At 45.3% G+C, this 27,494-nt stretch overlaps 1 protein-coding gene across 1 annotated transcript in view; it reads left to right on the top strand.

Moving 5' to 3' along the window:
• Window positions 1-24,529, top strand: part of LOC133376902 (acyl-CoA (8-3)-desaturase-like) — a 31,676-nt gene extending 7,147 nt beyond the window's left edge. The window contains exons 2-12 of the mRNA XM_061609843.1: window positions 847-957; window positions 6,840-7,037; window positions 7,884-7,985; window positions 8,120-8,248; window positions 10,152-10,212; window positions 12,619-12,695; window positions 14,561-14,658; window positions 15,426-15,522; window positions 16,597-16,676; window positions 17,265-17,390; window positions 21,787-24,529. Of these exons, the coding sequence (XP_061465827.1) occupies window positions 847-957; window positions 6,840-7,037; window positions 7,884-7,985; window positions 8,120-8,248; window positions 10,152-10,212; window positions 12,619-12,695; window positions 14,561-14,658; window positions 15,426-15,522; window positions 16,597-16,676; window positions 17,265-17,390; window positions 21,787-21,838 (1,131 nt within the window). The 3' untranslated portion in view covers window positions 21,839-24,529. The remainder of the gene's footprint in view (window positions 1-846; window positions 958-6,839; window positions 7,038-7,883; window positions 7,986-8,119; window positions 8,249-10,151; window positions 10,213-12,618; window positions 12,696-14,560; window positions 14,659-15,425; window positions 15,523-16,596; window positions 16,677-17,264; window positions 17,391-21,786) is intronic.
• The last annotated feature ends 2,965 nt before the right edge of the window (window positions 24,530-27,494 follow it).

Raw genomic sequence — 27,494 nt, 5'->3', positions numbered from 1 at the left:
GTAGCCATAAGTCGGGATCGACTTGAAGGCAGTCCATTTTTTTTTTCATTTTGCCATTCCCTTAGTTTTGTAGCCATCTCAGGGTGTTGGCAATAATCAGGGAATGAATGAATGGTTTGCAGACATAAGTACTAACACATTTTCAGAGCAGCACCTAGTGGTCACAAGGAATAACTGTAATTTAGGATTTAGTTCTCTTAGATTTAGTTTCTCAGAAAGTCTCGGGAACAAAGGCTTCAAATCAAAATAAAAGGGAGAAGCTAAGGACAAAGGAAATTAGTGTCCTAACAACCTTTATGTCCATAACACATGTGCCAGAATGTGCAGCTGCAGCATTTAGAGAAAAGATGAAAGAGGCTTTTTGGAAGAGGAGATAAAAGAAAAGTATTTGGTTAAGAGATGATAAGATATGACAAAGTTTTCTGTATAGAGCAGAGATAGGGAGCCTGTCCCTCCAGATTTTGTTGGACTACAACTCCTGTCATCCCTCACCACTGGTCATGCTGGCTGGGACCGACTGGAGTTGGAATCCAACATCATCTGGAGGGCCATAAGTTCCTTATCCCTAAGTTCCTCATTTTTAGAGGAAATGAGGGATTCCTACACTGAAATACTTTGATACTTGAGTGAAAAAGTTAATTGAGCAACATGGCCATTTTGGATTGGAAGACATATTTTAGGAAGCAACGAATAGGACCAGCAAGCTTCACTAGCTGGATTTTCCCTATTGACTTAGGGATGTTCACAGGGCGTCATGCGTACTTCTTGATATTTATCTTTTAATGTTTAAACCCCAACTTTCTGTTTCAATTTGAAACACCAGTTCATTCCTCTGTGGTTTTTCAGGATCCCTTCACAGCATTCCACCTCGACAAGACTCTAGTTAGAAAATACATGAAGTCCTTGTTAATTGGGGAGCTTGCAGCAGATCAGCCCAGTTTTGAACCCAACAAAAATGTAAGTCTTTCTTAAAAGACAGATTTGTGAAAGGATCTTTGCCGATGTTATTGTTGTGAATGTGGTTGTTATTAGTTTATTTCTAGACAGCACTTCATCTAGCAATTGCACAATGGTTTACTACAGTATCTATAACTTTAGAAGTTATAAAAATACTTACAGTCTTAAAACATCATAAGATGTGCTAGACTGTGGAGACCAACAGTCAGTCACCGGAACTCCAGATATCATATATAGAACCTTAGTATCTCAGTTCTTCCCATAAGTTTGAATGAAAAGATGTGCCTTCAAGTGGCAACAAAAGGAAAATGCTGAGAGGGGCAACTGTATCTCCAAGGCAGAAAGCTCCATAACTGGATGCAACTACAGAGAAGGCCCTGTCATGTGTCACTGCCAAAGGGGCAATGATGGTTGGTAGAACCACCAGCAAGGGCTCCCCCACTGATCTCAGTGCCTGGGTTGGGACATCAAAAATTTGGGCCCAATGCCTTTCAGGGCTTTAAATGCTAACATAAAAAACTTAAATTGGGCCTGGTAGCATGTAAGCAGCCAGTGCAATTCCCAAAGGATTGATGTTGTATGACTCCAACTGTGGATATTGTATAGCACTATGGAGCTTACTTACACTATGTATAGCCTTTGACCATCTTAAAGAGTAGCCCCACATAGAGCACATTGCAGTAATCCATGGATAACAGTGGCCAGGCCATCCCGACCCACAAACGGCTATAGCTGGTGAACCAGCTATAGCTGGCAATAAGTACTCCTTGCCACTGAAGCTACTTGGGCTTCAAGTGGCAGCTTAGAATCCAGGAATACTCTCAAGTTCCACACTGGCTCTGTCAGGATGAGTGCAACTGCATTTAGAACAAGCCACCTATGCAATTCCTGGACATGGGAACCACCGATCATCAGCACTCCATCTTGTCAGTAATGCCCTCATCTAGCTTGTAACTGCCTCCAGATACCAATTCAGCACCTGCATGGCTTCACCAGATTCCAACGATATGGAGAGACAGAGCTGGATGTTATTTGTATGTTGGTGATATTGAGTCGCAAATCCCTGGCTGACATTACCTAGCAGCTTCATATAGATGTTTAAAAAGCATAGGAAACAAGGTAGAAACCTGTGGAATCCCACAGCATACCTTCCATGGGGCTGAGCAGAGGTCCCTCAGTGCTGTTTTCTGGAAGTGATTCTTCAATAAGAGTGGAATCACCGCAATATGCTGCCTCAAACTCCCAACCAGCGGAGCTGCTCCAGGAGGACACCATGGACACTCCAGGAGGACACTACGGACCTGCTCTTTCAGAGGAAGTACGATCCCATCCAAAGCAGGCAACTGACCAATTATCCAAACTCGGGAACCACCCACCTGCAGTGTCTCCGTCTTGCTAGGATTCAGACTCAGTTTATTGGCCCTCATCCAGCCCACCACGGAGTCCAGGCAGCGGTCCAGGGCTTGCATGGGCTCTCCCAATTCAGATGTTACAGAGAAATAGAGCTGGGTATCATTAGTGTACTGCTGACATCTCACCCCAAATCTCCTGATGATCAATCCCAAGGGCTTCCTATAGATGTTAAACAGCATGGGGGGCAGGATAGTAACCTGCAGCACCCCACAGCACAACTGCCAGGGGGCTGAAACAGCGGCGTCACTAGCGGGAGTGCGGAGGGGTGCGGACCTCTGGTGCGCGCCCTCCCAGGGGCATGGACGAGGTGGCTGGCCTTGCGTGCGCGCGCATGTGTGCATGCACTCGAGGCCAGCCACCCCGTCCATGTCCCTAGGAGGGCGCGTGCCAGAGGGTCACCCAGTCGGAGAAGGCCTGGGAATGCCGGAACGCCTCTGTCGCCCTGCCGACGCTGCTTCCGGTCTCGCCCGCCCACCCGCCTCCGAGGAGGAGTTGGAGCAGCCTTGCCGGGCAACGGAGCGGAGCGGCTCTGGGTGTCACCCCCTTCATGGTGACACCCGGGTGCGGGCCACACTCTCCGCACCCCGGTAGTGACGCCCCTGGGCTGAAAGACAGTCACCCAATGCTATTCTCTGAAAATGACCCTGGAGATAGGATTGGAGCCACTGTAAAACAGTGCCTTCAAAGCCCATCTCACTACGTCGGTCCAGAAGGATACCATGGTCAATGGTATCAAAAGCAACTGAGAGATCAAGGAAGAATAACATGGTCACACTCCCCCTGTCCTCCAGATAAAGATCATCCATCAGGGCGACTAAGGCTGATTCAGTCCCATAACCAGGCCTGAACCTGGAATGGAATGGGTCAAGATAATCTGTTTCATCTAAGAGTACTTGCAATTGCTGCACCACAACTCTCTCAATCGCCTTCCCTAAGAAGGGGGTATTTATGACCAGTCAGTAGTTGTCACAAACCAATGGGTCCCAGGTGGGCTTTTTCAGGATCGGTTGGATCACCGCCTCTTTCAGGGCCGCTGCAACCACTTCCTCCCGCAATGATGTGTTGACCACATCCTGGATCCACTCTGTCAAACCCTCTTGGCAAGCTTTAATAAGCCAAGAAGGGCAAGGGTCAAGAGGACACATTACTGGCTGTATCATCGCAAGCACCTTGTCCCCGTCATCAGGCTGCATCAACTGAACCTGTTCCCAAGACGTTTCAGCAGATGTTGCACTGGACACCTCGCTGGGGACTGCAATAGATATGGATGAGACATCAAGATTGCTACGGAGGCGAGTAACTTTACCCTCGAAGTGCCTTGCAAACAATTAACAGTGGACCTCTGAAGGGTCTAAAATTTAATTTCCTGGAGCTGATGTCCTGACAATATGGAAAAGCTCCACTGGATGGCTACTTGAGGATGCTATGGTGGCAGAGAAGTGGGCCTTTGCCGCCTTCACCGCTGTACAGTAGGCACGGTTATGATGTTTTATGTGTGCCCAATCAGCTTCACAGCACATCTTTTGCCATTTGCGTTCTAGCCACCATCCTGTCCGTTTCATTGCCCTTAGCTCACTGGTGTCCCAAGGTGCAAATGCCGGAGAAGGCGCTCAGAGGCAACTCTGTCCAGAGCCTGACGTGCCTCACTCTTCCACAGCATGGCAAGGGCTTCAGCAGGGTCAGCTGCTCTATCTACTGGGAACTCCCCCAGGGCATTCAGGAATCCTGTGGATTCCATTAGTCTCCAGGGTCGGACCATCTTAATCTGTCCACCACCCCTGCAGGGAAGCATCGGAGCCGTAAGTCTAAACTTCACCAGGAAGTGGTCTGACCATGACAATGGGGTGACATCCACCCCCCATCTACAGGCCACCCCTTCCTCCATCTGGAGCAAAAACCAAGTTGAGGGTGTGCCCTGACCTATGCGTCAGGATGGTGACAATTTGAGACAGTCTTATGATCATCATGGAGGCCATGAAGTCCCGAGCTGGAACACTAGAGGCAGCCTCAGCATGGAGGTTGAAATCACCCAGGACTATCATTCTGGGTTCCTGCAATACCACAGCTACGATGGCCTCCACCAGCTCGGTCAGAGAAGCTGCCCGGCAGCAGAGTGGATGGTATACCAGCAGCAACCCTAGTTTCCTGTCTCCTTGGCCTGACACCAGGTGCAGGCCCTCACAGCCAGCTCCAAGACAGAGTGGTTTCCTGGTGACAGAGATGGAAGTTCTGTAGACCACAGCAACTCCTCCACCCTGTCCCTGCAGCTTGTGCTAGTGATGCATGGAGTATCCAGGTGAGCAAAGCTGGGTCAGATCAACTCTTCCTAGCTCACCCACCCAGGTCTCTGTAATGTACACCAAATCAGCACCTTCATCCACGATCAAATAATGGATGAGTGCGTACCCATCTGGCGTTAAAGAACAACACACACAAGCCAGTGGGCACAGCAGGTGAGCAACTAGGAACCCATCCATAAGAGGAGTGGGAGTGAGGAACAAGGGTATATAGCCTTGCCCTTGTCTTCTATGGTAGTTCACCACCTTCTATGGTAGTTCACCACCTCCCTCTACCCATGATCACTGAAATTGGGGTGGTATCACCCATGTTCCTCCTTACTAAGACTCCTCCTCGTAAACACCTGATATGGACCCAACAAGAACTCACCAGCAAAACCTACCTGAACCAGTTATCCCAGTAGCCTCTGAGAGAATTGGGAACAGTCAGATCCACTCAATATCATTCAAACAGGGCACATCTACTGTCCCCCATCTCACACTCAGGGAGCGCCAGCCTTCTGCCAGTTACAGACTCTCACTCTGAAGGCTTCTGGTGACTTTCTCCTATCGTTCAGTTCACTGCACAGGCTTTCACCCTGTGCCAGAACTACACATGTGCCATACACCCTCCCCACTACCAATCTCCTCTAGATTGGTTAAAAAAAATAGCAGTGGGTGGGGCCCTCTGTCAGACCCCTACTCAGGGTCTGGTCTCGTAATGGATCTCTCACACCAGCCCCAGCACAGGTCTCTGACGATCCCACTACTAGGCGCCACCACCTGACACTCTGTAACACAATACTGCCCTAAGGCTGTGCCTTAGTCTCCTCCACAGGTTGCTACGTAGTGTCTGGGTGCACTTACAAGCCACAAGCCCCCTGTATCTTTCTGCCTTTAAAGATTACAGCCCTGGCTTGCTTTTGGATACCTGCTGCTGTTACACTATCCCTTCACCGCTGTCACCATTGATACTGTTCGCAGCTTTGGTATTTGCTCTGCCCACCCTTCTGGTCTGTAATATCTCAGCCAAGGATCAGGCATGTTGTTAAACCAAAACTATTTATTTATTAACACAAGGAATAAACAAATTACTTTAAGTTCAGTCAACATGCATGTGGTTACATATAATAGTTTTCTCTTTATATATCTTAGTCCTTAAACCTGCCTCACTACCCGCCTAAACACAAATCCACCCCTCCAAAACCCAGAACCAACAACAACCAACTCCAACTGTCATTCTTTCATTTATACCTTTAATCACCCAGACGCCCAGCCAATCACAACTTAGCATTCCTCAACATTTCAACCCATGTGCTCCCCCCTCTCACTCAATCTACTTACCACATTTACCTTACAAAACCGACACTTACCATAATTACTGTACAACATGTACAGGGGCATCACACCCTCGTTCTTGGGACTTCCCAAGGGGTGACTCCCTTTGGTGGTGACCCCGCTGGCGGCAGACCCACTGCCCAAGGGCAGCCAGGCTTTTATGTCCCCTGATCCAGCCAGGAGCTATGCAAGACACTGCAAGATTAACTGTAGCCTCTCTCTGGAGTCAGGGTCAGGCAGGGGGTCCCAATCCTTGCAGCACTTACCATGGACTTCAGCTGTCTGAAGAGGCAGCAACCCAGAGGAGCGAGCAAGCAAGCACCCAGATGCTCAGATACTCACTCCCAGGGCAGGTCTTCTCCAGTCCCCCAGTGCTGCAGCTGTACTGCTTCTTTAATAAATACATACTTCTTATTCCTATATCTCAGCACAGTTTTGAGGCTATACCCCTCTGTTTCTCTTTCCCCCCCAAGAACGTGTTTTCAACACAAGCGTGAGAATATTATATTCAAAATACTGGACACAAAAAATAACTCCAGAACAATGGATCATTGCAAATACTCCATTGTATTACCATTTTTAAAAAGTATACATGAGCACATATACACACAAAGTCTATACTACAATGATATTTCAAAGCCTTTTTGTGTGCGACTGTATCTGTGGTTTTTTAATGAATTGTGAGACTATCCAGGTTATAATAATAGGCCCTGTGTTCCCTTTATTTGGTATGGTAAACCCATTTGGGATGTGCTGTGGAGGTAGAAAAGTTGGATTTAACCATTCTGTCTGTAGAAGGTTGGATGAGGTCCCTTTTCAAAGCAGAGTAAGCTGTTATATTGTGTCTCCCCACAGAAACTGCTCGTAGATGATTTCCGTGAGCTCCGTGCTACTGTTGAGAAGATGGGACTCCTGAATCCCAACTATCTCTTTTTTTTCCTGTACCTCCTTCACATCTTGCTGCTGGATGTGGCAGCTTGGCTCAACATCTGGTACTTTGGGTCATCCCTGATGCCTCTTCTTTTCTCTGGATTGCTGCTTGGCACTGTACAGGTAATTACCAATCAAATAGAGCAGGACAATGAATATGTCTGTCATTTCAATGGCATTCTTTCCTATGAACTGGGGAGGTGGCCAGGATCAGTCAAAGTTTAAGGAACATAGGCTCTACAACAGGAGGCAAGATATCTCTAGACTCTGTGAAAGTACTTATTTTTCCTTCTGCCTTTTATTTCCTGATAAAGCCATGCTTGTAACCATTGCTTCTCCAGTTGACTACCATTCGCTGCTCAAAGGTTTCCTATCTTCACACAGCTCTTTCCACTCTCCCACATTCCTCTTCTGCTAGGAACTTCCTCTTAAAGCACCTAGGACAAGGGAACCTTTGGCCCTCTAGATGTTGCTGAGCTATGTCATCCCCGGCCACTGGCTATGCATGTTGGGGTTTATGGGAACTGTAGTTCAGCAATATTGGAGTGCCAAAGGTTCCTCACAGCTGACATAGGAAATGCCATCTCTTGTTCTTTCAAATCAAGGTTTTGGCTTAATTCTTCATTCTTCATTCCCAGCCACAACCAAGTCTCTATGTATTAATTTCATATTGTATTAATTTCCATATTGTCCTGGCCTCTTCCATCCCTCTCTTTTCTCCCCATTGTTATGTTTCAAACAGCAAGCTCCTCGGGGCAAAGACCTGTCCTTTCTTTCTTTCTTTCTTTCTTTCTTTCTTTCTTTCTTTCTTTCTTTCTTTCTTTCTTTCTTTCTTTCTTTCTTTCTTTCTTTCTTTCTTTCTTTCTTTCTTTCTTTCTTTCTTTCTTTCTTTCTTTTTTTGCTAATGCTGTAAAGTACGGTATATATTGATAGCATTGTGTTTGTACTAGTAATACTGATGTTTTCTAGGCCCAAGCTGGCTGGCTGCAACATGATTTAGGACACCTTTCAGTCTTCGGCAAATCTAAATGGAACCACTGGGTTCACAAATTTGTGATTGGACATTTGAAGGTAAAAAACAGTGCTGGCATTGTTTCTTGACATTACGTCAGTGCTAATAAATGATTGAAATTTTGCTGTGCTGTCTATAAAGGACAGAATATAAAGATTCTAGATTAGACCCTCTTATCTGTTTCTCTCTGCAGGGAGCACCAGCCAGCTGGTGGAATCACTGGCATTTCCAGCATCATGCTAAACCTAACTGTTTTCGTAAGGACCCTGATCTCAATATGCATCCTTTGTTTTTTGCATTGGGAAAGAAGCTCTCTGTGGAGGTGAGTCTTGTAATATTTTGGGAATGGCATAGGTAATGGGAAGCATGTGATGTTATACAGTTTGAAATTAGAGTGGAGTCTCTGTGCCTTTTTGTACTGTGGAAAAGGATTGGATGATGCAGATTCCTTGCTTAAATTTAATTGAATGGAGGGATGAGAGCCATGTGTTAGGGAGAGATTACAAGAAGTGTATGGATGCTCCACAGCCAAAGTAACAATAACATTCATAAAGATGTTATGCATGCTCTAGCATTATATTGTTTTGGAAGGCTGTCAGTTTTTGAATTATTACCAGTTTAATGGCCTGGTTGTAAGCAGACTGACTCAGCAGTAAATATTTGTTTTTTGCATTGGGAAAGAAGTTCTGGACTTGACGCAGAAGAGATTTCTGCAAAGCCTTGGGTAAATGTCTTAATCTTGGTTAGGTGTTATTGTCATTTGAAAGGTTGACTGAATTTGATTTGGCCCCCTGTTATGATACAGAAGCTGCCATCCAATTTCATTCATTACTTGAATGATGGCATTTCGGAATATGTTTGAGATAAAACTATACAGGGTAGGATTACTCAAAATGACATAGGGGCAAAATTATGAACTCCAATGTGGTGTGCTATTTAAAACTGAACTGAGGCCCTATATAATTCTCATTTATTGTAGTGCTTCCTCTGTAAGAAGCCTAAGGTGACATACAATGGGAATATAAATAGCTGTATGATTTTTTTTTAAGCTGTTTTTTTATGGAAGCAAGAGAGCAATCAGTATCCAGCTGATATGTTAAAAAGGATGTGTGGTACAGGCCTCATAACTCTACCAACTCCAGGGTGCATGTTTTGTTGCTCTGATTTTGGGTACCTGTACCATGGTTGTTTTTCTGTCTCCCCTCCCCCGAGGCTGCAGACGAAAAGGGGGAAAACCCTCAAAGTGCCTAGCCAGCAAACAGCCAAAAATGAAAACAAAAGTAGTTTTATTGCTGCCCAATGTGTTTTGGCTGGCAAAGACTCTTTATCAAGGGCAATCTAGTGGAAGTCTCAAGCTGCTGTTTGAATGCCCTCTTTGGGCATTCCTTTATCCACACAATTAACATCACATGGAGGAGGAAGCAGGAACGAGCATGCGCACCCCACCCTCTCTTTCCCTGTCCTCCCATGAGTTGGAAGGTGATTGTCTGCAGTAGGAAGCCTTCTCTACTCATGGAGGCTCCCAATGCATTTCCAAACCTGCATTTTCTACTCAAGTAGAACAGGTACACCACAGCAAACAGTTGGCCTCCAACTTGTGGAGGGTGATAGTAAGCATGATCATCCCCACTTCTTCCTCCATGCAGTGTTCTCTGTGTGGAGAAAGGAATGCCCAAAGAAGGCTAAAGTTTCTCACATGTTAGCTTTCTGGGAATTCTTGAGTTTCTTAATCTGCTGTATACATGTGCTGAGAAGAGTGCACCTCAGTGGCTCTCCTGAAGAACCTTCTTCTTGTTGTTTAGTCTCGGCTGCCCCCTGCTGTGATAGTGTTCAGTACATCCCAGCATTTGCAATTTAAGAAGCCCTGTTCAGTTCCCCTACACAGTTCAACAAATAGAATGGGAATCTTCTGATGGAACAGAAATAGAAGCAAGAATGAATGAAGCCGCAGGTGATAGTGCTGTGGTCACATTTGTCCTCAATTGCAATGATACATAGCAGCACATAAGCAAACTTGTGTAAATCAGTGCTGTCAAAATATTGGCAGAGCAAAGATGTTTGCAGGATCATAGCAAAAGTAGTCCAGTCCCTCATGAGACAGAGGGCAGGAAACTTGTGGGTATTCTTCGGTTTATAGGGGCATCTCTGTATAGGGCTGTTTGGTTGAGGGTAGCTCTGCTGACTTTGTGTGATTCTTTGCTTGCAATCCTTTCCCCCCCTCACAGCTTGGCATAAAGAAAAAGAAGTTCATGCCTTATAACCACCAGCATAAATACTTCTTCATTCGTGAGTATCGTTTTCTTTCTGCAATAACTGGGTGGCTTTAAAAGGGATTTAGACAGATTCATGGAGGATAAGGCTATCAGTGGATACTAGCCATGATTGCTGTGTACTGCCTCAAGTATTGGAAGCGGTATGCCTCTGTATTATCAGTTGCTGGTGGGGAGGGTGCTGTTGCACCCAGGTCCTGCTTGCAGGCTTCCATAAGTATTTGGGTGGCCACTGTGAGAACAGGATGCTGGACTAGATGGGCCATTAGTCTGATCCAGATGGGCTCTTCTTTTTTCCTTACTACAGGATTTTTGATCAAAAGTCCACCAATGTTGCCAGCTCACAAATGGCATTAGGAGTTTGCTTGCCCATAAATATCTAAGTTAGTCATTTGTGGAATACAATAAAGGTAGAACAAATCTATGCTCTGGCAGTAGAAAATTTGCTTTTGTGCTTGGTTACTTACAGGTGACTCTGACTTGCCATAGGCAACCAGGGAATTGAAAAGTTGCTAGATCTGGGCCAAAGTAATGCCCACATGAATAGAAATTATTGCAGAACTGAGAGTTCTCCCTGTCGTTTTTCAGTTTCTTCAGTGGCTGTTTGCAGACGTAATGATCCATTTTACTTCTAGGGTTGGTGGAGGATGCTTGATTTCTTCCCATGCTGTGCTGCACAAATGCCAGACGGGATGAGAGACACACATCCCCATTGTGGCCAATGCTAGCTCTTATTTATCTATTTTTTTAAAAAAAAATATGTGTATCTCACCCTTTAGTATTTCTAGTTCCAGGATCTATCAGGTAAATAATAAGTAGTTTAAAAGAACAGAAGTACCATATAAAAAATAAAAGAAAAAAAACAGATTAAAGTGGCAGTAAAAGCCACAAGAACATAGAAATGGCAGTGTTGTGATCTGCCAGGTACCCTCAGAATCCAGCATGCTTCCCTTACTTCAAGAATAACAGTGGCTTTTCATCATGGGGCTTCCCTGTATGGTTCCCCTTAAAATCAAACTAACTTCTGGTTTCCTGCCCAGGCTCCTTGTCAATCAACAACAAAACCTCCCAATCCATTCTCCAGATACAGGATCTGTTGTTCTTAACCCCTCTGCCTTGGCGGCTTCTGCCCAAGCTACATTTCCCAAATTCCTTACCTTTATGGCAGTCTTGTCTCTCCAGTTCTCTCTCTCTCTCCTCTTGACTGCTGGGTCGCTCATACACAGCAGGTGTCTCACAGAGACAGGATCTTTTCACGCCCACCCAGCAGCCTTGAACTCTCAGCCTGTCTCTCCTTTTACAATGGCACTCTGCATCAAAATATCTTCCTAGACCAGCGCTCAGCCCCTTCTAGCACACTCATCTCTGCAGCTGCTCCATTTTCCTCACGAGCAGAAATAAAACAATTTCAGACCATAGGAAAAAGAATAAATATAAAAAACAACATAAGAGTGAGCACCAGGCACACCTTGCTGGGGAGAGTGTTCCAATAGCAGAGTGCCACCGCTGAAAAGGCCCTTTCTCCAGTTGTCACCTACCCTGTTTTAGATGACAGCAGCACCCAGAGAAGGGGATGCAAAGATGACCTGAGCGGATGAGAAGGGTTGTGTGGGAGAAGGTAGTCCTTCAGGTACCCAGCTCCCAAGCTCTATAAGGCTTCAAAGGCACTTTGAAATATGCTTGGAAATGGACCAGCAGACAGTGCAGTTGTTTTAGAACTGACAAAATGTGTTTGCTTCATCAATAATCGCATCTTCTATTGATCCAGCACTTTAGAGCTAAACCCAGATGGGAAGGAAGTGGTACCTGGAGAAGCCATATTGCTCAAGGTTTCCTGCCACATTGCCTTACTCCACCCATGTTGCCTGTGTCACTCATCTGTCAGGGATGCTGTAGTTACATCCTGAATTGCAGATCCTATACTGAGCAGGGGGCTGGACAAGCTGACCTCCAAGATCTTTTTCAGCTCTGTGCTTCTATTATTCTCTGAGAAATGACTGTTTTTGTAGCTGTGTGTAGCAGTCAGTATGAGGCAAGAAAAGCCAAATGGAGCCTCCATGATTAAAGGCGGTCTGCTCCAGACTGCTTAGTGCAAATATCAGGGCATAACTATTAGGTTCCAGCCTGCTCATCTCCTGAACCTCCCAGTGGCCACTGATGCACATGGGCTCTTGGTTTGATCCAGCAAGACAACTCCCAGGTTCTTACTGATCCTCCTAATTCAGGGACTTGCAGGAGACAGCACCGTTACTGTATGGTCTGAATCACCTTGATGCTGCCCCTCCCCTCCATCAGGTAGAGAAGGGAGAGAGGAAAGTGAGAGAAGATGGTATGCTTAGGTGACAAATCAGAAGGTCTAGCTGCCTTGGACCACTCATTTGTTTTGAACTGCTTAAGAATGCTTCTTTAATTTCCCCCCTAGTTGGACCGCCAGCTGTGGTACCTTTCTACCTACAGTGGTACATCTTCTACTTTGTTGTTCAGCGCAAAAAGTGGGTGGTAAGTAAACCTGAACTCATCTTCCCCAGTTCAGTTGCCTTAGCATCAAGGAAACAAGCTTGTTCCTTGAGACGAGGAGCTTATTTCATGAGATATTCATCCACATGACACTTTGTAATACTTTACATAGCTTTCCCTGCTAGCTTTTTTTCTCATTTCCTGTCTTGCCTTGTCTTCTTAGTTGCCTTTGCACAAGTGCTTAACCTGCATGACTGTTTTCCGTTTTATTTATCCCTTGGTAACTGGGGCATGATTATACAGAAATGGGCTCCCTTGTGAGCTAGCCATATTAGAACTAATTAGAAAAATTGGTCTAGTTATAAATGGGGTGTGTGATTTAGCTAGGGTGGACTGCACAAGCTTAGAGTTTTGGTGATTGTATTAGAGGATCAAACACTGAGTGGTGAATTGTCCAGAGGACACAGTTGATTTATTAGAAATAAATATAAAAGAAATTTGGTCAGTGAGGCTCCTCTGGGAACACAAGAGTATGACTCACTTTAAGCCTGGCTAAACTTGCACTTTTCTAAATGCATACTTTAGTTTTTAAACTCAACTTAAAGCTTATACTGAACTAGAACTGAAGGATGAACCCAGGGCTGTGGAGTCGGTATGCCAGACCTTCGACTCCAACTCCTCTATTTTTCTACTGTCCGACTCTGACTCCGACTCCTTCATAAATGGCAAATGTATATTAACTAGTAATAACAAATTTACTGTAGTAAAATGGTAGCACAAAGCATTTCATCACCACCCCGTGAATCCAGAGCTTGGAAAAGTTACTTTTTTAAACTACAACTCCCATCAGTCCCGGGATTGGGCTCGTGGGAGTTGTAGTTCAAAAAAGTAACTTTTCCAAGCTCTGGATTCACGGGGTGGTGATGAAATGCCTTGTGCTACCATTTTACTACAGTAAATTTGTTATTACTAGTTAATATACATTTGCCATTTATGAAGGAGTCAGAATCGGAATCGGTACATTTCTACCGACTCCGACTCCACCCAAAATTGCTTCCAACTCCACAGCCCTGGAAGACCCTACACTCAAGAGTTACCAAGACAGATTTAAACATTCTTCTTCTTCTTCTTCTTCTTCTTCTTATTATTATTATTACATTTATATCCCTCCCTTCCTCCCAGTAGGAGCCCAGGGCGGCAAACAAAAGCATTAAAAACATTAAAACATCATAAAAACAAACTTTAAAACAAAACATCTTTAAAAATGTTACTTAAAAAAAGCTATGAAACATCTTCTAAGATTAAATTTTTAAGAAAAGAAAGTTTAAGAACATATTAAAAAGCAATTCCAATACAGATACAGACTGGGATAGGTCTGAACTTAAAAGGCTTGTTGAAAGAGGAAGGTCTTCAGTAGGCGCCAAAAATATAACAAAAATAGTGCGTGTCTAATATTTAAGGGGAGGGAATTCCACAGGGTAGGTGCTGCCACACTAAAGGTCCATTTCCTATGTTGTGCAGAACGGACCTCCTGATAAGGTGGTATCTGCAGGAGGCCTTCACCTGCAGAGCGCAGTGTTCGACTGGGTATATAAGGGGTAAGACGGTCTTTCAGGTATCCTGGTCCCAAGCTGTATAGGGCTTTGTACACCAAAACTAGAACCTTGAACTTGGCCTAGTAGCAAATGGGCAGATGAGCAAACATGTTAACAAAAAGACCTTACGAGATCCTAGATGTGTGTGTTACATTTTTGCTATAGCAGAATAAGGGAGAACAGTGGTATAATGAATGGGGACTTCATGGGTGGGCTATAAGACTGGTGTCCTACAAGAGCAGATTGGTGGGGAAGATTTGTAGTGCTACAGCACTCTCTTCTGCAGAGCATTCCTCCTATCCTTTGCAACAGGATCTGGCCTGGATGGTGACTTTCTACATCCGGTTCTTTCTGACGTACTCATACTTACTGGAACTGAAGAGTCTCCTTGGTCTTTTCTTTCTCCTCAGGTAAGTTTCATTTGGAGTCATACTTTTTCTTGGTTACTTGGGGTTATTACATAATGCCTCTTATACAGATACCTTTGTTCACACTCCAGTATCACATTATGGTGTGATTAAGAAACATAACCTTTCTGTGACAATGGGCTATGCATTGAGAGAGGCTCCATGGTGTGCATGTATGTGTGCATGCGTGCACACACGCAGTGATTTTTTGCATGCACAGATGCAGCAGACCTTGCACAGATGTAACACACTTTCCCTAGGGGCACAGCACTTTAGGGCCTATCTGTCCAAACCTGCTCATCGTAACAACGGGCATTTTATTCATGGAATTCTAATCTGAAATAGCTACCACTCCCCAAGTCTGTTGTCACAACCAGTAATATAGATGAGACATCTCCCTCCTAATTCACTCACAAGCTTGCACCAGAAGGATGGAATCCTCTCTCCTAACATGATTGTGTACATGCTGCAGTCATAAAGGATGTTTAAAATTAACTAATCTGTATTGAACAATGTGGAACGTACATTCTCAAAACCCCTTTCTTGCTGGGAGTGAACTATCTTTGTTCAATCTGCCTCCTTCCAATACACCTTGTCGCATCAGGTTCATTTTTTTTTGCCTGGCGTGGCTTTTGTTTGAATTCTGGCTTTCTACTGCCACTTCTGTTTTGTTTTTGTTTTTAAACTTCTTCAATCAAGTATTGGTGCTTTTTAGTAGGTTGTCATGGGCTTGCCTGGATAGAAATCATTGACTTCTTTATTTTGTGCAGAATCGTAGAGAGTCACTGGTTTGTCTGGGTGACACAAATGAACCACATCCCAATGAACATTGATTATGACAAGAATGTGGACTGGCTTTCAACCCAGGTGATGTGCATGCCCCTCTCAGTAGTTATGATCATGAATATCAGACTTAATAAGGAAGGTATCTGGCATCCTATATTAGGGGCTGTAGTATAATACTGAGCGACTGGAAGGGGTGGGTGTCCCTGTATGTATAAACTAATGAGGGAATTTTAATAACTACATACAGAATGTGGTGGATGGGGAGGAAGAGTGAAAGGATGTGGTGAGTGAAAGGATAAAATTAGATGAATAACAGGAATGCTGGGAAGGAACTTCCTGACCAGTAGCTTTTACATCTGATGTGTCAACATATGAACTCCCATCACGGAGCAAACACCTGGCAGGGATGGGCAGCTGCTTGTGGCCTAGGGATGCTTGAAGGGTCCATTAGGTTGAGTCCCAGATCCAGTAAAACCCTGAATCCACCCTTCATGCTGCTCTCCTGGTATTTAGGAGGGTGGATTAAGGATAAGCAAAAGGACTCTCATTATTTTGAAGGAATGCCAACATAGGATTTTGTCAGGGGTGTATGCAGCTGCTCAGGTTCTGTGCATTTGGATCCTGAACGTCACACAGTCACTGTGTTGCTGTCTGTGTTGTTCCTCTCTAGCCACCATAGGAGGTGGGGAGGTGTATGTGGTGTTTTTGCCAGCATTCACACTGACATATTTTGTACAACCCACTCCATCATTTCAAAATGTCAAAAGGTGCCTCTTTTTTTTTTTAAGTCTAGCTTTCTGTACTTCTGGCTAAAGTGACAAACTAGCAGGGAAGAACTACCATGTGGACATGCTCCCATTTTAAAAATTCTGTTTTTATTCTTCTGAGTGGCAAGTAAGGTTATGCCCTTGGAACCAAGGAGGTGGAGGGTCAGTTCTTATGTTGTAATTGCATTAGAAGCTTCCACCTCTTGAGGGACTCCCCATAGAACTCCTACATCAGTTCCATCTTTTTATTTTTGTCCTCGTTCTCAGAAAGCCACGCTAGGACTGTGGTGAGCTGAGAGTATGCCACAGTTAACTAGAATTACTAGCTAGAAATGAAACCAAAGTATCCTCATGTGGTGGTTTGTTTATATCTTTCCTCCCCCTCCAGCTCCAGGCAACATGCAATGTAAATCAGTCCCTGTTCAATGATTGGTTCAGTGGGCACCTCAACTTCCAAATTGAGCACCAGTGAGTACATTCTTTTTGATGGATAGGAAGGTCTCTTGGAGATACCACAGCTTTGAGATATCAGCTAATATGAAGGCCAGAAGAAGAATGGGATCTATTCCCTTGGGAGGCTTATTTCATGCTGTAGTTAAGAGACCTTGGAGAGAGACATTGGAGAGGATTAATGCTTTATAAGATACCTAGCAATTCAAGAGTCTGTAATCCTTTATGGTATAGATGTAATGCAGTCATGTGGATAGCTCATATCTAGGGGCTTCACAAAACTCAGCTGGCTGATCTACAGAAGCATCATGTGGGTAGGCTCTGAGTGTAATGAGGAAGCAGAGGTGGACACAGGATATTTAAATAACAGAATTCCTGTGTGAAAACAGTCTTGGACCAGTCTTTGTATTCAGTCTCTGGGTGATTAGCTTACGCCTGCGATCAAGCTAGGCTATGATTAGAGTTTTAATCCGAGGCCCCCTGTCACCCAGTTATTAGGCTTGTAAACATGAACATCTCTTGGGCAAGCTTCATGATGAATGATTGTGCATGCTTATGAGACTTGAGATCCCACAGCGCTCTCTCTCTCTCTCCCTCTCCATCCAGCCTCTTTCCTACCATGCCTCGACATAACTACTGGAAGGTGACCCCCTTGGTGAAGTCCATATGTGCAAAACATGGCATTGAGTACCAATCCAAGCCTCTGCTCACAGCCTTTGCGGACATTGTACAGTAAGTATTGGTCAATGTGAAAGTGCCAGTGCTTTTGCAGCCCTGTGGGAAAGGACAGCTCCCCCATGTGGGAAGACAGACTGGCATTTTGTGAAACGGCACAAGCCAAACAGGGAAGGAGGGATAATGTGGAACCTCTTGTCTCTGGCCATTGCTTCTAATAACTCCAACCAACAGCTGTGAAGAATGCTCTGGGGAAAACAACCTTTGCTGATGTTGAAAGTTTTCAGCATTCTTTTAGTCATTAAAAATTCATAGTCAGGGCTAGATACATTCTGTTTGCCATCTCACTAAAAACACATCTAAACTTTATGTGAAGGAATCAAAAAACTGTGTGCAGCCAGGTTTATCAAAAATAGGTACATATGCTGAAGTCAGGGATGGGGAACTTGTGGCCCTACAGGAGTTGTTGGCCTCCATGAGCCCCAGCCAGCATGGCCAATGGTCAGCGATACTGGTAGTAAACAGCCTTTGGAGAGATGGCAGGTTCCCCATCCCTCTCTTAAGTTAATGTCATTGGGAAAATGCACTCAATACAATTTTGGGGATTTTGAAAATTTGGACCATGTTAAGTAGCGGAGGGTGGCATGCAAGCAAGATAAATTTATAATGAGGAAGGAAGTAGATACAAAAGAATAGAAACTCTTGGACAGAAAGATGAGGGGAGGTGCTTTAGGCAGAACTTCCAATTCTTGAGCCATAAGAAAGCACTGCCTGCATTTTTGCTCTCCCTCTATAAATATACTCCTCTAACCATAAGTGCTAGAAGCTTTTTTAAAAAAAATGAAAACACAGGTCAGTGCATGATTAGAGCATAACTGCTGCATGGAGGCCTGTAGACTATCCACATCCCAGAAAAATCAACCAAGGAGAACCAGCGTTCATTGAATGAGCACAGAGTAGGTGGAAGCCTTAGTAGCTTTGAATAGGAAAGGCTAAAGAGAAAGTTTTCTTGAGCTTTTGCATTCATTGATCATGAACAGTAGCAAGGTGGATCAAGTGTTTGTGGATTCTAAGCTTCATGGGTTAGTTCACACTCACCTGTACATCGCTTGACTACTTGGTTTATCGTGACTTGCAAAGTGTGGATTGAGCCTGCTGAAAAGACTTGCTCTGAGATGATTTGATAGTTCTGTGCTGTCTTAGCTGGGATGGCTCACTCATACAGGCAAGTGCCATTTACTGCTGCAATCAAGTGATGAATCTGCATGTGTGAACCAGCCTTGTGACTCTTCACGAGAGGCTACTGCATCTTTCCTTGTGCTTTTAATCCCCCTTCTCCCATGTTGCTCTGTTATGGGGTGTTTTTAATATTTCTTATCTCAACATGCTCACTCAATGATAATAAATAATAATAATAAAATTAATTTCTGTGTCGCCTATCTGGCCAATGGCCACTCTAGGCAGCGTACAGCAGTTAAAACACAATAAGATAAAATACAATAGTACAATATAAAAACAATAGAAAAACAGTACAGCAGCAGACAATGATATTAAAACAGGGTATTAAAACAGGATAGGAGGCAATTCAATCCAGTAATTAACCCTCCCCGGAAATCCCAAAGGCCTGTTGAAAGAGCCAGGTCTTTAAGGCTTTACGAAATGTATTTAGGGAAGAGGCATGCCGGAGATCTTGTGGGAGGGAGTTCCAGAGGGTGGGGGCCGCCACTGAGAATGCCCTCTCTCTAGTACCCGCCAACCTGGCTGTTTTTGTCGGCGGGATTGAGAGAAGGCCCTGTGTGGCTGATCTTGTCGGGCGGCATAATTGGTGGCGTTGAAGGTGCTCCGTAAGATAAACTGGGCCGAGACCGTATAGGGATTTAAAGGTTAATACCAACACCTTGAATTGGGCCCGGAAAACAACTGGAAGCCAGTGTAGATCGAACAACACTGGTGTGATGTGATCCCGGCGGCGACTATTTGTAAGTAGTCGAGCCGCCGCATTTTGTATAAGTTGTAGTTTCCGGACCGTTTTCAAGGGTAACCCCACGTAGAGCGCATTACAGTAATCCAAACGAGAGGTGACCAGGGCGTGTACTACCAGTGGGAGCTGATGAACAGGAAGGTAGGGTTGCAGCCTTCGTATGAGGTGTAGTTGATACCAGGCTGCCCGGCTCACTGCCGAAATCTGAGCCTCCATGGACAGCCTGGAATCAAGTACAACCCCAAGGCTGCGGACCTGGTCCTTCAGGGGTAAACTCACCCCATTGAACTTCAAGTCAACTTCTCCCAACCTTCTTTTGTCCCCCACAAGCAGCACCTCGGTCTTATCGGGGTTCAGCTTCAGCTTGTTCCTTCCCATCCATCCACTCACGGATTCCAGGCACTTGGACAAGGTCTCCACAGCCGACTCTGTTGAAGATTTAAACGAGAGGTAGAGCTGAGTGTCAACTGCATATTGGTGACACCGCAGCCCAAACCTCCTAATGATTGTCCCTAGCGGCTTCATATAAATGTTAAATAGCATGGGAGAGAGGATAGAGCCCTGTGGCACACCACAATTGAGAGGCCAAGGGTCTGAAACCTCCTCCCCCAATGCTACCTGTTGAAACCTGTCAGAGAGGAAGGAATGGAACCACTGCAATGCAGTACCTCCAATTTCCAATCCCTCCAGGCGATGTAGAAGGATACTGTGGTCGACAGTATCAAAAGCCGCTGAGAGATCGAGGAGGACAAGAAAGGAGAATTCTCCCCTATCTAGTGCCCTCCTCAAATCATCTACCAGAGCAACCAAGGCTGTTTCAGTTCCGTGACCAGTCCTGAAACACGACTGGTATGGATCCAAGTAATCCGTTTCATCCAAGTGTGCTGACAACTGGTTGGCCACCACTCGCTCAATGACCTTGCCTAGAAATGGTAGATTCGAAATTGGGCGGACGTTATTAAAAACTTGGGGATCCAAGGAGGGCTTCTTCAAGATGGGCTTTACAATTGCCTCCTTGAAGGCTGATGGCATCACACCCTCTTACAAGGATGCGTTTACCACCGCTTTGATCCCCTCGCCCAATTTCTCTCTGCAGCTCATAAGGAGCCACGATGGGCAAGGATCAGTTAGACAAGTGGTAGGCTTCACAGTTGTAAGCACCTTGTCCACATCCTCAGAAGGGAGAAGCCGAAACCGATCCCAACCTACCGGCATGCAACTGGCCAACTCTGGTTCATCCACTGTATCCACGGCGCACGGAATCGAGCTCCATAAGTGTTCGATTTTATCAGTGAAGTGCTTTGCTAATATGTCACAGGAGGCCTTTGACTGTTCCAAGGGTTCCTGAGCAACTGGACCGACCAGGCTTCGGACCACCTGGAACAGCCTCCTGGGACAGCACTCCGCGGACGCAATAGAAGCAGTAAAGAAAGCCTTCTTTCCTGCCTTTATTGCCACCTGGTAGGCAGCTACTGCTGCTCTAACCTGTGTCCGGACATCTTCGGAACGGGATTTCCGCCGCCGGCGTTCTAGTCGTCTCACCTCCTGTCTCAGACTACGCAACCGCGGTGTATACCATGGTGCCAGCTGAGTTCTATTCAGGGGGAGAGGACGTTTCGGAGCCACTCGGTCTAATGCCCTGGTGATACCATCATTCCACTCCTTAACCAGGGTTTTGACCAGGCGACGTTCAGCAGGTTCCAATTCCCCAAGCGCAGTCAGGAATCCATCCGGATCTATCAGGCACCTGGGGCGGACCATTCTAATAGGTCCTTTACCCCTGCGGAGGGGGCATGGTATCGAGAAGTTCATGTTTACCAGGTAGTGATCTGACCATGACACAGGGGTGGAATAAACCACTCCCAACTTCAGACCACTTCTCTCCTCTCCCAGGACAAACACAAGGTCAAGAGTATGACCGGCTACATGGGTGGGCCCAATATTACTAAGGTGCAGTTCCCAGGAAGCCATGGTTTCCAGGAAATCCCGAGGGGCTCCAGTGAGAGCGGTCTCGGCATGCACGTTAAAGTCACCCAGCACTAACAATTCTGGGGACAATGCCCGTACAGCCGAGACCACCTCCAGCACCTCGGCCAGGGAGTCTGCTGTGCAGCGGGGTGGGCGGTACACCAGCAGGATCCCTAAACTGCCCTTCGGGCCCAACCTCCAGTACATACAATCAACGAATTGAGTCCTATGAAGAGGAGGTCTGGTAAAAACTAAGGACTCTCAATAGATGACTGCCATGCCCCCTCCCCGCCTTCCCACCCTCGGCTGCTGTGCATAACGGAAACCTGGTGGACACATGGCCTCAAGAATGGGAGCAGAGGCTTCGTCCAACCAAGTCTCCGTAATGCATGCCAGGTCTGCCCGCCCATCACAGCGCCCTCAGAATTCTTGGCTCAATATTTAATCTCTCTTTCTGACATTTCTTCATGTTTCCTAACCCGACCTGTTTCATGTTCTTTCAAGTTCTCTGAAGGATTCTGGGGAGCTCTGGCTTGATGCATACTTGCATAAATAAGAAGCATGCGACATCTCCCATCCATGCTGCCTCCAGCCATTGGTGTCTTGAAGAGAAAAAGGGCCTGGCTTAATAAGGCATGGGCAGCTGGGTGAGCTGAATTCTCGGACTGGGTGTGATGTTTCAAGATGTCTTGTTTCTTCCTCTTCACTCATGCATCGCCTGCTTCTCCTTTCTGCTCTTGAAGATGCTGAGATGTTTCCAAAAGTGCATGTTCACCAGGAAGAAGACTTCAGGACCAGGAAACAACGCTCATTTTTTTTACTGCCATTTCATTTGCTTCATATGTGGAGGGGAAACCTTATGTAGGAATCTCTAAGGCTTCTGTTGCCCTGTTTTCCAGCTTGCCTGGCTTCCTCATAGAGTAAAAGAACCAAGGATGTGGAGACAGTCTCATGAGTGAGAAAGAGAGGAGAAGGGCTGGGAAAGGAGAAGAAAATTCAAGGTCAGAGCATAGGAGCTGCTGGTAGGAATGTCAGATAAGGCACCAAAGCTTGAAGTTGGGAAACAAGGCATACAAGAGACTAGAGAAGACTACAGAAGCCAAACTGTTGTGTGGATGATTGTGAGAAGAGAATAGCCAAATACTGACACAAGCATATGTTCAAGGGCCATGCTAGAGAGTGGCCGACCTATTTTAACTATGGAAAGCAACCTGGGCTAGGCTTTCTGTGCACAGGAGTCCAAGACATTCCTGGGTGTACTTTTCACAGACAAAAAAGAGCCTTAATTGCTAACATGGCACTATTACCACTCCACAGGACCACATTTTGAAAGGAGAATAATGAATGTCTGTGGATGGATGGACTGACTGATTATACTGCCAGAGAGAAATTAGGGCAAGTGGATGCTTAAGACCCTTGGCTTACATACTAATATACTTCTAGAGGTTTAGGAGGAGGACCAAATAATATATTTTCCATAACTGGAACAGCACTCTTTCTATATTGCTCAGTACGGGCTCTTTCTACATCACATACCTGATTATACTAATTCTGTCCTACAGACCTCTGGAGTGTTTGCTACTATAGCACAGAGTGTCCCCATGAGAACAAGTAAGTCCAGAGCAGGCATTCTCAAAGCTGCCATAGTCTCTCTCTCTCTTTCTCAGTGATGGGGGTAGGGAAGTGAAGTTGGAGTCTTCTCATGTCTATTTCTCTCAGCATCTGTTTGTTTATGCAGTCTGTTTTTATGGGGAAAAGGCCATCATGAGGTTTCTGTAATTCTTTCATGGCTACTTATTCACACAAAGGTTTTCCCACGTGGTGAAACAGACTTGAGGCAGTTTAGCCACTGCAAATGAATGCCCCCTCATTTTGACATTGGTTCCCTATACAATTTGACTGTATCAACGTTCTCTAACAGCTGTGAGACGTATCTACTGGATCTTCCTCTTCTTCCTGGTCCTAAGGGACATGGCAGGAAGGTTCAAAGGCAAGTAAGATTCACATTTCCCAAAGGAGAGACCACATGGAAGCAAAAACTTACTGCATAATTACCTGCATAATTTTTATTTTTTTGCATAGCAGTGATTTAGGAGAAAGGGAGCTAAGCTGAGAAGCAGAGTAGAACTCCAGTCATAATGAAAATCTGTCACCAAACCCACAGCCAATGGGTATTATTTTTCTCAGGGAGGCCTGCCTGCTAGTGCTCTGAGACCCATAGCTCTAGAGAGTAGCGGGGACCCTTTGGCAAGCTTTAAATCGTTAACATTCCAGCACAAAGAGGGTAGTGGTACAGCCTTCTAAACAAGCCAATATATCACACCTCTGATTCTGTCTTGTATTATGTGCCTCCTAGGACTGCTTTGGGGGAACAAAGCATGCTGAAGTGGATTGCCATCATAGCCTTATGCTATTTGATAGCTTCCATATAAGATGAAATAGCACAACTGCCAAATTAGGCATGTGGGGTAGCACTGGGCATCATGTTCATTAAAAATGAAGCCCTGAGTCTCTGAAGGATCTTTCGTTTTGGAGCCTCTGTTCTTTTCTTCTGTGAGCTGATTCCAACCTCTTTTTCTTCACCATCTTCTGACCTTATGTGAGCAAGTGTGTGATGTAAGATGGCTTCCTTCTGATAAACCTTTCCTGATGTCACCTGTTGTAATCTGCCAACAAGCCCGTTGTAGCTTCAAAATGACACCAAAATAGATGAGATGATGGAGACCCACGATTGGATTGGGAATCACTGTGCAGAAGAAAGAAGATGAACCCTTCACCCCAGCTGCTGTTTGTCACTAAGGAAAATGTACATGTGCACAGGCTGTACCATTACTTTTTTTCCCTAAAGGAGCAAACACACACACAAACACACACACACAACATATTCAATGGGAAAACAGCACAGGGGAGAAGTATTAAGGCCCCCAGCACTGCAGCTCTGATTTGGATCACCACATGAATAGTTGGCTATATGCCAGCTTTTAAGAGATCACAGATCTCTGTTGCCTTGTCTAGCTTGGCCCTGACTGTAGAAGTGATGTGGCCTTTACAGGAATGTGGCAAAGGATCAAACACAACCCTCCCCCCGTGCTTATTATTAAAATTAAAAAGAGGATGGGAAGTCTGGAGATAGTGTCTGCCCTATGGATGAAAACTGGACGTATTCTCTTCTGTGAATTTTTTGATGGGGATAACTAAACTGCAATAAAATCATAATGTAAGTGTTGAATAAAGAAGAGTAGGTTAAGAGTATGTGTCTTTTTATCTTTTCCACCTTTCTGTTTATTTTGTTTCTCCTATTTCTTTAGGTGTGTTCATATGCCTCCCCCCTGAGACACCTGATCTTTCAGTGTGTGAGGAGGTAGCAGGAATGTGCTTACTGGCCATGCCTCTATGGTAGCCACACATTCAGCATTAGCATTTTTGCCATCAGTCCTTGTGATCTGCTATCTGGGCAAGTTCTCTGAAAAGTTTTGAAAATGATATTTGCTTATGTTCACATTTGACATACCATGAGACCACGGGCTTGTCACACTGGAGTTTAATGTGGATTTGAAGCTGCTTGTAGTTGTATTTTTTCCAGATGAAGAAAAACAAAGTTGGAAAAATAAAATAGTGAAGTATAAACCTCACCCAGGGACAAGCAAAACACAAAAACTGTTTAAAATGGTTGATGGGCTGAAGCTCCAGTCCCAGAGGACTGGTTTTGAGGTGTATGACCACAAACAGCTTCAAAACTGAAGAAATGTAGGAACACACATTTCACATATCTTTTTTCTTTTTTTACTTTCAAAATACATCAGTTGGTGGGTGGAGGGAAAGGATAAATTGCCTCCCAAAGTTGCTAAGCCCCAAGAGGGATGTTTCCATTAGCACTAACAGCTTCCAGGAAGTGGGATTTTTAACAGCACAGCTGTATGCTGCAGCAGCCCTGCTCATGCTTAGTGTCTGAAACAGACGTGCTCAACGCATTCACATACTTGTCATGCCTATTTTGACCCTTAACATTATGCTCAAATATTTTTCCTAGTTTATTTGATTATGTGATGTGTTGTTTTCCCACCTAGCCTGCGTATTTAGGAGTGATGCAGCTAGATGCTCTTTGTGAGGAATGTGCGCATTGGTTTCTCATAATTACACATATAATGTCTGTACCCATTCCATTGTGGCTAGCTGGCAGGAGAGTTAAAGGGCTCCCTCTTGAGCCCAGTGAGCTTCCACTCCCATGCGTAGCTATGCTTGCAGGAGGGGATGGATACTGCCCCACACAGCTTACTGTGGAGATTAGTCAAGACAGGAGGCATCAACCATTTAAAGTGGTCTCTAGATGGCAGCTGTTTCATTTGTGTCAGCCTCAATCTCCAAGAACAGAGGCAAGTGTGTCACTGAACTGGAAGAATAACCCTACAACAAAGCATGTACTTCAGGCTACACCCTGACAGCAGATGCCCAGAGATATCAAATCTAGTGTTTATGGGCTTCTCACACCTGCTTATCCTGTTTCTTTCCCTCACTGTCTAGAGCCTGTGTTGTAACATAGATTGATCTACTCTGCTAGATTAGAATTAGATACAAGAGAACTGATTAAATATTTAAGTGGACGGATATGCAGTGTGACTCATTTGATAAGTGTAAGTGTAGCATGAAACATTCCAAAAGTTTCTCTGCAAGTAGAGCTGTCATAGTTGCTGCAATAGCTGATGCAAAAGATGTATACATATTGCAAAAGATATATACACCAGTGAGCTAGGGGCAATGAAACAGGCTGGATGATGGCTAGAACCCAAGTGGTGAAAGACATGCCGTGAGGCTGATCAGGCACGAGTAAAACATCATAACCGTGCCTACTGTGTGGCGGTGAGGGCGGCGAAGAAGGCCCACTCTGCCTCTATTCCATCCTCAAGTAGCCGTCCAAGGAGCTTTTCCATATTGTCAGGGGTCTGTTGACATCAACTCTAGGAAATGGAGTCTTAGACCCTTTGGAGGGCCACTGTGAATTGTTTGCAAGGCACTCTGAGGGCAAAGTTACTAGCCTTTGTAGCATCTTGATGCCCCCTGCACATCTACTGCAATCCCCAGTGAGGTGTCCAGTGCAATGTCTGCTGCAAATTCTTGGGAATGGTTTCAGTTGATGCAGCCTGATGATGTAGACAAGGTGCTTGCGATGATGCAGCCAGCAACGTGTCCTCGCGACCCATGCTCTTCTTGGCTTATTAAAGCTTGCTGAGGGGGTTTGACTGAGTGGATCCAGGGTGTGGTCAATGCATCATTGTGGGAGGGAGTGGTTCCAGGTGCCCTGAAAGAGGCAGTGATGTGACCACTCCTGAAGAAGCCCACCCTGGACCCATTGGTCTGTGACAATTACTGACCGGTTGCAAATACCCTTTTTAGGTAAGGTGATTGAGAGGGCTGTGGCACAGCAATTACAAGTACTCTTGGATGAAACATTATCTTGACCCATTCCAGTCTGGGTTCAGGCCTGGTTATGGGACTGAATTGGCCTTGGTTGCCCTGATGGATGACCTTTATCGGGAGAAGGACAGGGGAAGTGCGACCCTGTTACTCTTGATCTCTCGGCGGCTTTTGATACAATTGACCATGGTATCCTTCTGGGCCGACTTTGTGAGATGGGTATCGGAGCTACTGTTTTACAGTGGTTCCGATCCTGTCTCCATGGTCGTTTTCAGAGAATAGCATTGGGTGATTGTCTTTTGGGCCTCTGGCAATTGGGCTGTGGGGTGCCACAGGGTACTATCTTGTCCCCCATGTTTAACATCTATAAGAAGCCCTTGGAGATTGGGGCAAGGTGTCAGCAGTACGCTGATGATACCCAGCTCTATTTCTCTGTAACATCTGAATTGGGAGAGCCCATGCAAGCCCTGGACCGCTGCCTGGACTCAGTGGTGGGCTGGATGAGGGCCAATAAACTGAGTCTGAATCCTAGCAAGACGGAGACACTGTAGGTGGGTGGTTCCCAAGTTCAGATAATTGGTCAGTTGCCTGCTTTGGATGGGATCGTACTCCCTCTGAAAGAGCAGGTCCATAGTATGCAGGTGCTCCTGGATTTATCTTTGTCGCTAGAGGCCCAGGTGATCTCAGTAGCTAGGAGTGCCTTTTACCAGCTTTGGCTGGTAAGGCAGCTGCAGCTGTTTCTGGACCGGGATAGCCTGACCATTGTTGTCCATGCACTGGTAACCTCCAGGCTGCATTAC

The sequence above is a fragment of the Rhineura floridana genome, chromosome 2, assembly GCF_030035675.1.
Source record: "Rhineura floridana isolate rRhiFlo1 chromosome 2, rRhiFlo1.hap2, whole genome shotgun sequence".
In the NCBI taxonomy this organism is placed as follows: domain Eukaryota; kingdom Metazoa; phylum Chordata; class Lepidosauria; order Squamata; family Rhineuridae; genus Rhineura; species Rhineura floridana.
This window is presented reverse-complemented; position numbering and strand designations above follow the sequence as displayed.